Here is a 10665-nt window from a genome sequence, read left to right on the forward strand (position 1 = left end):
AGGATGTACTAAATTATCCAGTAGTATTTGTTAAATTATCGGTTGAAGAATGGAGACCTCTTTAAAGAATACCTTTAGATTTTGTTAGTCTGTTCTTATTGGGTATGGCTTGGCCCTCCCAATTATTTTGTATCTCAATTTATATATTTGAAGGTGGGTTTCTCTGGTGCTATAGGGGTTGGGGTGCCAAACTTTATATATCCTTAACCCTCCGTTTCTTTTGCTTAAAAAAATGCAGACCTCTTTTTACTCGAGAACAAGGAAGGGTCTTGTTAAAAGATAAAAATGCACAAATTTCATTATGGAGCTACCTATCAAAATTTTCCATATGTATACAAAGAGAATTTATTTCTACGTTAAATACAAGAGACATTCAAACCTAATTACAAAGTAAGCATGCTGACAGCAAATTACTAGAACATAAGGTAAAGGAACATTCCCACAAACTGCTAAAAATATTGCGTATTGTTTTAGTTCTCCCTGTTGCAAACAGATCTGCAGTACCATAACAGACCAGAAACTAGACCTGCATAAAATGAGATAAATAAAGACAAAATCCCTTACCTATTCAAGAAATATTAAAAATGTCAATTAATATTTTTCGTTATGATTTTGGGCGAATGACTACCATGCATGCAGGCAAACTCATACATGAGAATTTATAATTAAAAATAGACATTGAAACCTCCTCCGTCCAGTTTGAAATAATCAAGCATTGGACTTGAGCATGTTTTGGTTCCATTCTGTCTCACTGTTCTGAAAAGCAAACAGCTGTCTCCTATAATTACAATAAACTGGAAAAATAAATTAAATCCCACATAACTGCCTAACTATTGTCTAATGGCACAAACACCTAATAATTTTTCCCCAAAGAAACGAAGAAAAAAAAATTAAAGGCCCAAAAAATGCTCCCAGATTGTTTGTATGCAATAGCTGCAAAGGAGCTAAAGTACGCAAACAAATGGCCAAGACAAAACAAAAAAATCCAGAGATAAAGAAGAGAATACATATTGAAGACAACAGTGCTGAGTAAAATATAAACGATAGGGTTGGCAGTCAAATTTCAACAATTGCACTAAGCCTTCTGAACCTTTTCCACATACGCCTGCAACCAGAAAGAGAAGAATTGTGAGACTAGTTGGAAAAGCCACAGCTAAACAAATTGTCACGAGTTTCACACCCATTGAACTATGAAAAAAGAAAATGTTTCAATTGCAGATGTAGATTCAGAAGCTAACATAGATCTCTACTGGCAAAATAGAACTTCGTCATGCATAATAGCATAACTACAACTTCTGCAACAATAGTTTAGAATCGTACAGAGATCAATTAAGTTGCAACAATTTGATGGATTCAGGAAAACTTTGATCTAAACAAAAGTTCAATTTGAAATACTTGTTCTTTCTTTATAAACAAAATAAAATCCCATTAAATTGTTAGATTGACAAAATAAGTAATTCATGAGGGGGGGAAATTAGGAAGTTGCGTACATTTTTTGGCCAAAAAATAAAAATTAAAAACAGATCCCCAGATTAGACAGTATCCTTAATGATGACATTTAGCTACACATAATCTTGGGTAAGCACATTTCTCAGCTCAAAATTAATCCCATATTTTTTTAGCAACTTCCGATAAACATCCAAGCCTTACAGAAAGTTCAATGGTTTCACTTTCATCTACAAAAGTAAAATGGGGGAGAAGACTTGGAATCCTTCAAAAATATAACAGTATGTGTAAGCTAACCACCACTGACCTGTACAAGTTTGTTAAGCTTTGGTTTTGAAAATGACAAATAGTGATCAATTTTCTCCTGTGTCTGAGGAATATTGACCCCCTGCATGGAACCAGTTACTTTATCAACAACTTTCTTCACAATTGTTTTATAATCTTCTTTGGTGATTTGACCATCTTTCCATGTTGGTTTTAGAAGCTCCTTAACAAACTCAACCAATGCAAATTTAAATGCACGATTCCCCTTCATACCCTTTATTTTCTTTGCCTCATCAGGACCATCAGTTTGCTCCATGTTTTCAAAAGGACCACTCTCTTTGGTACTTTTAGGATCATCTTTAGATTTTAGAGTTTCCTCAGGTAACATTTCCTTATTAACCCCAGTGTTTTGACCTGGCTGCAACTGGATTAGAGGATCACTCTTGACAAGTTCTTCTGAGCCAGCAGCCTTGGAAGAATCACCACAATTTTGTCTTCCTGTGTTGGACTGTGACGGAATTTCCACTACATCTGCAACTTTTTGACTTGGAGGAATGGCTGGGGGTACCCCACTTGCAACAGCACTCTTTGGCTCAACACTGTCACACATTGGATCATATTGCTTCAGGAGTCCAACAGTAGGATCTGGCCTGATGAATGTGTTGGAAACAGGCATAGCAGGCACCTCAGTTTTTGCTAGGGAGGATATGTCCTTTGCATCATGAGAATTTAAAGCAGCATAAAGTTGTGGCAGCTGTTGCCCTGTCCCGAGGATATGAGCCAGCGAGGCTGAGAGATTGGTAAGCTGAGCAAGCTGTTCTTTGCCTACCACGTTCGCGGTTGGAGGAGGATTTCTTGAACTAACTTGTGATAAGCCAGCATCCATGATATTTGGTTCAGCAGTGTACTTTTTCTCAGTGGAGACTTCCTGTTTCAGCATACCATCAACAATTCCACCCTTTGAAGGTAGAATGGGAACTGCTACTTGACTTTGTCCAACTGCTTGGCAGCTTGAAGAATGCAAAGAATTAAAACTCACTGCATTCTGATTAAAACCTTGTCCTGGAAGAAACATCAGTAGTAGAAAAGTTTAGGTCTATGCGTGAATCTGTAGATTCGTTTGTCACATTTATCACCACATGTCAATGAAATATCTGGAGCAATTTTAATTTTAATTTTTGGGACTTGCAGGTTAAAAGATTTTTCAATTTACAAGGAATGACAACCATAGGAACATCAAATGGATGAATACCTGGAGCAATTTGTATTCTGTCATGTTCAGAGGTGTCTAAATACATAAAACCCTGCGTTATCCCATGCTTATTCTGTTCATGCTTTTCTTCAATACAGCTGGAAGATCTCACCCTGTAATCCCAATCAGGAGACATTTTTGCATCATCACCCAACCAAATGTCTGTACCTATTGACTGGGAACCATGCATGTTGGCAGCATTATTTCCTGTTATCCAACTGTCAGCTTCCTTCTTATCACTTGAAAATGGTTGTTCACCATGCACTCTGCTCTTATCCAAACTATGACCCCATCCATCCCTCGTAGCCAAAGGGGTGAATCCTTGCTCTGCGGCAACCACATTTTCACTTTTGTCCTCAACCAGCTTTGCTGTATCAGAGACAGCAACTGTATCATTCCGCTTTGGACTGTCCCAAACTTTATCTGCATCAGCCCTGTTACCATCTGAACCCCACCTATCATCCCTTGGCCTTCTATTAGGACTAACTGAATCACTCAATTTCGGTCTATCCAGCATATTATAATCTCCTCCAGGATTGCTTGCCCACCTATCATCTCTTGATCTTCTATTAGGGCTTCTACATGCTTGCCTATCATGAGAAAACCTACAATATTTACCATTACGACAATGTCCATTAGCAAAAAATTTGCAAAGAGTATCACCACTACGGTTTGGCCCATGCCCTCCACCCTGCTCAAAAGAACTGTCTCTGTGCCTTCTATCAATTTCCCTCTCTCTAGCTAATTCATCCACAGAAACTTTACTGTGTCCATCAGAATTGTTATGATGCACAAACTTGCATGATGCTCCCATTCTACACCTTCCTTTTGGAAAATTAATACAGGCTTCATTAGATCTACCACTCTTAAGAGAATAGTCTCTACCCTCGTGGGGAGCAGAATATCTGGGAGCTCCATCTTCCCTGTACTTATCTTCCCAACTATCCTCATGATTTTGATTATCATGAAGAAAATGGCAGTGGCTGCCTCTTCTGCATTTACCAGCAGCAAAATCTCTACATGGTTGTGTCGATCCTCCAGCCCGCATTCTATTTCTGTCATTGACTCCTGAATCCCACCTAAAACCATGAGGAGGGCTCCTGCTTCGACTACTCCTAGTAAATGGCATAATCCAAAGGTAAACAATTAACAAAACCAACTGTATCTAAAATATTATGTGCCGCCACAACAATGACCACAGTATTATCACTAATATCTGAACACAAAATTATTAGAGAAAGAGAGCATAATTTCAAAATAAAGACTACATTTTTGTAAAAGATCTAAAATAGAAAGCAGTCAGAAAGTTCTAGGATGAGCTGGTAATAAAAGCAAATAATAAGAAACAAGCTCTTCAGAAAATACAAACAAGGGATGCATATCTAAAACAAAGAAATAGAACATGGTATAGATACATCTTAATAAGAAAAAGGCAGAGTGCTTTTGGTACAAATTACAAAAAGCTCTTCTATAAAAACTGAAAACTGCACCTTCTGAACATTAGTCCAGAAGATAAATTTTTTAATACTAGACTATTAGATGTTGCACATAAATGATTGAGATTAAAGATAAACTAGATGCCATCAAACGACCAATAAATCAAGTGGTAATGATTGCTTGCACCAGTGTGTCTAAAAAAGAAAACAAAGTATTGAGATGAAAAAAATATATAAGCATTTAAGACATGCTTAAAATGTCGTTGATATCTAAGTAGTGAAATATTTTATCCCAAGTCCCAACAATACTGCTGAGGGCTCAAATGTGTCACAGTATTCTCCCGAGTGTATACAGCTCCTACATTAAAGCACAAGTTCTTCAGAGGACAAGAGAATCATATATTTTAGGACCTTTTGAATATGTATTTTATTTTATTTTATAATGTACACAACCAAGTTTATTTACAGTCATGCTTGCACAACAAACCATCAGATGAACACTTTATACAGTTTCAATCAATATTCAGAAAATAGGATCAGCAAAGACACACCAAGTAGAGAAACAAACCTGACTGACCTGCTCCAACCATTTTTGGGGGATTGACTATGTCTCTTATTATGTTTCCATCCCTCCAACCCAGGAGACATTTCATTGTTGTAACTTCCATCCTCATCCCATTCCATTGTTGCATCCAAAACTCTATAGTCTTTATTCATAATATCGTCCTTATTTGAACCTCTGCCTCCAGAAAAAGGTTCCTTGGACGAAAATCCCATGCCAGGCTTTAATTTATCACCTGCAGAGGACCACCCAGACCGCAATTGCTGACTATCATCAGGTGAAAAATCAGGATCGTCTCTCAAATCCCACTTTGAAGAGCGCTTTTTGCCACTTCCACTCATCTCACTTGCCAAAATCGTAATGCTTCTCTTTGACAAAAGCAACGTTCTCTGAATTAACAAAAACAAATAAATCACCAGAAAACTAGATTATATCGTCATTCTTCTACTATTTTTTCTTCATTAAATGACTACAACATGCTAGGAGACATAAAAAGCACAAATATTGTATTTAAAACAATAAGTATCAAGCTAGAGTGCCATAGTTCTGTTGACGGGCATGTATTGTACCAATGCACTCAGTGGGAAGGATTTAATCCCCTCCCAATGCACTTCTAACTCCCTTCCAGATCCCCCAGGCCCCTAAAGGGGTTCCATTGGTCCATCCAAGTGGAGGGAAGCAAGGTCATCAAACTCGAGAGTTTACGTAGACTCGTGGGAGTTCCATAGATTTGACTCATAAACTCAACTCGTAGACTCGTAAGAGTCCACTTCATATAAAAATAATAACAACAAAGAGTCATTCAGCAAATGGGGAGACAAACCGAAACAGTTTGGGAATGGAATCTTGAGTGGAGAAGACCCTTATTTGACAATGAAGTAGATGCGACTGTCAGATTTATGGATGAAATATCACAGATACCAATCCAAAATCAGATCACAGATTACTGGATATGGAAACCAGAAACTAGTGGACAGTACTCTACATGAAGTGCATATCACCTGCTGCAAGAAGCAACCGCAGGGGACAATCCGGATGAGGCATTAGAGGACCTATGGAAGCTAAAAATCCCAGCAAAAGCTCTAATTTTTTTTGCATGGAGACTAATCAAAGACAGATTACCAACCAAAGCTAATCTGAGAAGGAGACAAATCCAGATGAATGACACAATATGTCCTTTTTGCAGAAGTAAGGAGGAGGAAGCCTCTCACCTGTTTTTTGATTGCCCAAAGACACAGCCCTTATGGTGGGAATCCCTTTCCTGGACTCAAACCATGGGAGCTTTTTCTGTTAATCCAAGACAACACTTCATGCAGCAACCAATTGGCATAAATGGAGGAAAGCAGTATTCTAGATGGAAGTGCTGGTGGGTGGCCCTTACCTGGTCTATTTGGCAGCACAGAAATCGACATGTTTTCCTAAATGAGCCTTTTAATGGAAGTAAGCTGTTGGAAGACGCAATATTTCTAGTATGGTCATGGCTTAGAGGGTTGGAGAAAGATTTTGTAGAGTCCTATAACTACTGGTCTAGTAATCTACCAGTAGCTTCTTGTATATAGGACAGAAATGAAGGATATTACACTGTAATAGTATATCAGGTCTGCAATTTGGATCATAATACTAGTGGATCCAGCAGCATACCTACCACTAATATTGTATTAATAGTACCCCTGGTACTTTCATCCATCTATAATATATTATATTTTGCTGATAAAAAAAAATATAAAAATAATAACAAAATACCTATAAATAACATAACAATTAAATATTTCAACAATATAATTAAGTAAAATAGTAAATCATAAATTTCACAATAATTAAATAACCACGTCTAGTAATGCATCACTACTAGATTTTTTTTTTTTTGCTCAGCTGTATCACTACTAGATAATAATTTGCAGATGTTATAGTAGTGGTAGATCATTTCCATCGAGGATTTGATGTTATAGAGAATAAGGGTTTAATGTTATTAAAGGTGAGAATTTTTGTATTTGAAAATAACACACTAAATGAAGGTATGTTGAAAATACTAAACAGACAAAAAACAATCCAAAATGACTTACATTTTGGTCTAATTTTTTTAACTTGTTAACTCGTTGACTCGGTGATAAACTCAAGAGTCTACCGAGTTTACTTAAAGTTTAAAGAGTCTACCCAGAGTCTACTAAAAAAAGAATTTACTCAAGAGTCAACTCACAAAGGATAAATAGACTCATAAACTCATAAGAGTTAACGAGTTAACTCGAGAATTTGATAACCATGGTCGGAAGAATTAATAAGAGTCCTAACCTAACTTCAAATGAACCATTCAACACATGTATAATTGAGACTGACCATTTTTTGGCGGAAATCAATTGATTAAAACAGAAGAAGAACATGGAACAGGAAGATCCAAATCCTCCAAAAAACCACATAAAAAGGAGACGTGACAAGCATCAATCAAAAGAAACATGAGGAGAAAGAAGCAAAACTATCTATCCCAAAGAAACTTTAGAACTGAAAATTACAGCATTTCATGTGGATATAATTGACTGCAGGAACAGTTTTCAGTTGTATATTCAAGTTCTATAATAAAATCCACTTGATCCAGATTAGGAAATTCTACACAGGTTGCTTTAAAAACTTCTTTCTTTCTGCTTCTAAATAAAGATTACTGATGGCTTCTCAGAAAAAAAAATACTGTTAACAACATAAGTTTTTTAGTGTTAAGCATTGGGTCATGGCCTCCTAAAGTATAATATGTAGATTGGATTAACAAACCAAAGGAACAGCAACAGGATTTTCTACCAATACCAAACATGTAAGCGTTTTTCAGACCATATAGTAGAATGTGCTTGGAATATATGGAAGTAACGAGTGAAAATGAATATGTTTACATTTTTTTCAGAGGATAAATCAATATATATTGCCTTAAATAAGAGGCACTTCCATCCTGAACAATTTTTTTCACCTTCAATTTCATACGAAAATCAGGTATTGTTTTGATGTCCAAACCATTAAACAGTCCGGTGTATGGCTTTATAAATCTGTCCTATTTCCCCACATCTTCCTTCATTTCCTCAATTCAAGGAAATCTAATCTGATGTATAAAGAGTTGCAAAAAATTTTAAAGAACATTGTAACTGCCAGTCGGGGAATTTGGGGATGCATGCATTCCCTGATGACAACAAATTAACAATGAAACAAATTTTAAAGAGCAAGCCTTGGCAGAAGTGATCAACATCAAAAGGCAATACCCATGATAATAGGGATACTTAAAGCTGGGGGGGGGGGGGGGGGGGGGGGGGAGTTGAGATTGAATGAATATCCTATCAGGACATATCAAGTCCTTAAGAAAAGGATACATTTATATGGTTTTTGGGAGAAAAAAAACTTTGCCAATATTCAACTTACTGTCACTTTGATGTGCCAAACACCTAGTAAGGCTTGATACTGTTTGCTTATACTATCAGGTCTTCCTTATGTAATACATCAGACACAGCCTAAGGATTTCTTAATGATGCATAAACCTTTTAACAATGCCACCGGCCTGCAAGCCTCAAATAAGATAGACTCTTCATCATCTGTAACAAATTGGTCCAATAACTAAAGAAGGTATCTGAAAAGGCCTCAAAATTGATGTCAAGTCTATTTCAACAGATATTAATCTTCAAACAGACAAAATACAATGCTCTAGCTCTTCCAAACAATCCTCCAAAGGCTAGGTGTATTATCCAAAAACCTGTACAGCATCTTACAACATTTATAGGATTCAATGCATCTCATAAATTTTTCAAAAAAACACTCAACAATTGGCCACCCAAAAAGTAGATCAAATCTACAACGAGTATTGCATTGATTCTCTTCAATGCTTGTTCTTGATGTAAATTGGGCACAAGTGTATCTAGTGAAACTTAATACATAAGGTGGCACATCCTTTCCCATTCTTGAAATAGTCAACGGTTTATTGCTCTTGTGGAAGGAAAAAATGCCATTGGAAACCAATTTACACCAGCTACTTTGACAGTTTCACTGAACTTGGTAACACCTCCACGCATTACTGCAGAAAAATTGTATCTAATATTAGCACTTGGAATAATTTACTCTTACTGAGACACATAGAACTAAAGCACACCAGGAGACTGCCAACCCAACTACACAACTACCTAATGTCTTGGATCTTGATAATCCAGCTCATTCTATGGGTGAAGCCTAAAAAATGTCAGTTAAATGATTTTTAGGCAATTGTAGCATAAGAAATCAATTTCCCACTATAGTCGAGGCAAGGCTAATAAAACTAATGTAAACTGGTACCATAAGGCTCTTCACTATGCGAAGGTATGGGGGAGGACCATTGTACACAACCTTACTCTGGCACATGCAAAGAAACTATTTCCGTATTTGAACCCATGACCAATTGGTCACCGAGGCACAACTTTATCATTGTGCCAGGGCCCGAGTTGAGGCAAGGCTAAAATACAAAACAAATATTGTGATCAAAGCCTGTAGCCCTATACTAAGAGTTTTTTAAGAATTTGTTGTCCCTGTAACTTAAATGGTTCCCCATTCTCGTGTCTCCGAGACTCTTTCATTGGCAAAGGGAAAATTCTTCAGTCACTACCTAACCTAGGATACTGTCATATTGCATCATAACAATACAACGATAGAGGCAGTAGTGGCTGGCGCGGAAGTAACAGCATGAGGCAGTTAGACCAAGACAGAAAGAGTGATTAACAGTAATGTAAGAGTTAGAAAAAGGGGTGGTTATTATTAGTGTTCTCTGTAAATTTTCTCTTTCTGAGTGTTATTTTCCCTGTCTTGCACTAGTTCTTTATCCAGCTTGTATCACACTTTATAGTAAATAAAGGCTACAACAGAAAAATTCTATTTTCTAGCTTCAATTTCTGTTTTTCTTGCAGGTAGTCACAACAGACACTCATTAGTTTTCCGCCTAAACGACATTGATAACACTATCAATCCTAACGTATGGTAAAAAAGGGAAAAGCAACAAGAACGAATATCCATCACATTCAAATTCAAGCACACAGGCTCGAAAACAAACGAAAAATAACACAAACTAGGTTGAAAAACAACGACTCAAATTAAAATCACAGGAAACATGTTAAACCCTAAAAAAGACATGGAAGGGCAGAAGCATGGTAGGGTTGGGAGAAGACTCACGAGTGAGTGAGAAAGAGAGCTTGGAGAGCGAAACCCTAGAGTGGAGCACGTGATTCTGCCATGTCGAAGCTGCGAGAGAAACTGAGCAGCTTTAGCTTTGCTTGTGTGTTCCCGAACAAATATCTGTGCTGGATTGGATTTGATTTTTTTTTTTTTTCTGTTTTTACTCTCTCTCTCTCCTTGTTTTTCCGATCGATTCTTCCTTTCTCCTTTTATACTGGTCGTGACATTGCGGAATGTGGACCATTTTCTTTTGTTTATCAGCAAAAAAATGCAATTTGGGGTCTTTTAAAACAAAAAAAAAAACAAGTTTCCTTAAAAATAATTTTTAAAAGATTGATTCTTTAAAAAGTAAATAAAAGTTGTTTCTTAAAATCCATAAAAAAAAGAGTTGTTTCTTAAAAAAATAGAAATTTAATTTTTTAAATAAACAATTTAGACAGACACATAAACAAAACAAAAAATTACATATATTATTAAAAAAATAATTTAACAAACAAATTCTTTATTAACTTCCTGTGTTATTACCAAAAGATTTCCTGTGT

The 10665-nt window shown here is 36.5% G+C and overlaps 1 protein-coding gene across 4 annotated transcripts; it reads right to left on the reverse strand.

Moving 5' to 3' along the window:
- Positions 1 to 634: 634 nt before the first annotated feature.
- On the reverse strand, positions 635 to 10318 carry LOC114410103 (zinc finger CCCH domain-containing protein 38-like). 4 transcript variants are annotated; one of them, XM_028373884.1, is made up of 6 exons: positions 10121 to 10318; positions 8354 to 8999; positions 4976 to 5349; positions 2963 to 4077; positions 1754 to 2772; positions 635 to 1105 (listed from the first exon to the last, which is right to left on the reverse strand). In XM_028373884.1, exons 3-6 carry the CDS (start codon positions 5299 to 5301, stop codon positions 1076 to 1078), a joined length of 2490 nt encoding a protein of 829 aa, XP_028229685.1. In that variant the 5' UTR covers positions 5302 to 5349; positions 8354 to 8999; positions 10121 to 10318; the 3' UTR covers positions 635 to 1075. The 4 variants fall into 4 exon arrangements, with proteins under 4 accessions (XP_028229685.1, XP_028229682.1, XP_028229683.1 ...); XM_028373881.1 differs by having other exon boundaries at positions 4967 to 5349; positions 10121 to 10317; XM_028373882.1 differs by lacking the exon at positions 8354 to 8999 and having other exon boundaries at positions 4967 to 5349; positions 10121 to 10317.
- Positions 10319 to 10665: the final 347 nt, after the last annotated feature.

The sequence above is a fragment of the Glycine soja genome, chromosome 4, assembly GCF_004193775.1.
Source record: "Glycine soja cultivar W05 chromosome 4, ASM419377v2, whole genome shotgun sequence".
Taxonomy (NCBI): domain Eukaryota; kingdom Viridiplantae; phylum Streptophyta; class Magnoliopsida; order Fabales; family Fabaceae; genus Glycine; species Glycine soja.

Excerpts from the sequence above, each read along its gene's own strand:
- LOC114410103 (XM_028373882.1), bottom strand. The coding sequence starts at position 5,301 with ATGAGTGGAAGTGGCAAAAAGCGCTCTTCAAAGTGGGATTTGAGAGAC. Across the intron at positions 2,773-2,962 it reads CAGAATACAAATTGCTCCAG|GACAAGGTTTTAATCAGAAT; the intron begins GTATTCATCCAT and ends TGTTTCTTCCAG. Across the intron at positions 1,106-1,753 it reads AGCTTAACAAACTTGTACAG|GCGTATGTGGAAAAGGTTCA; the intron begins GTCAGTGGTGGT and ends TTCTGGTTGCAG.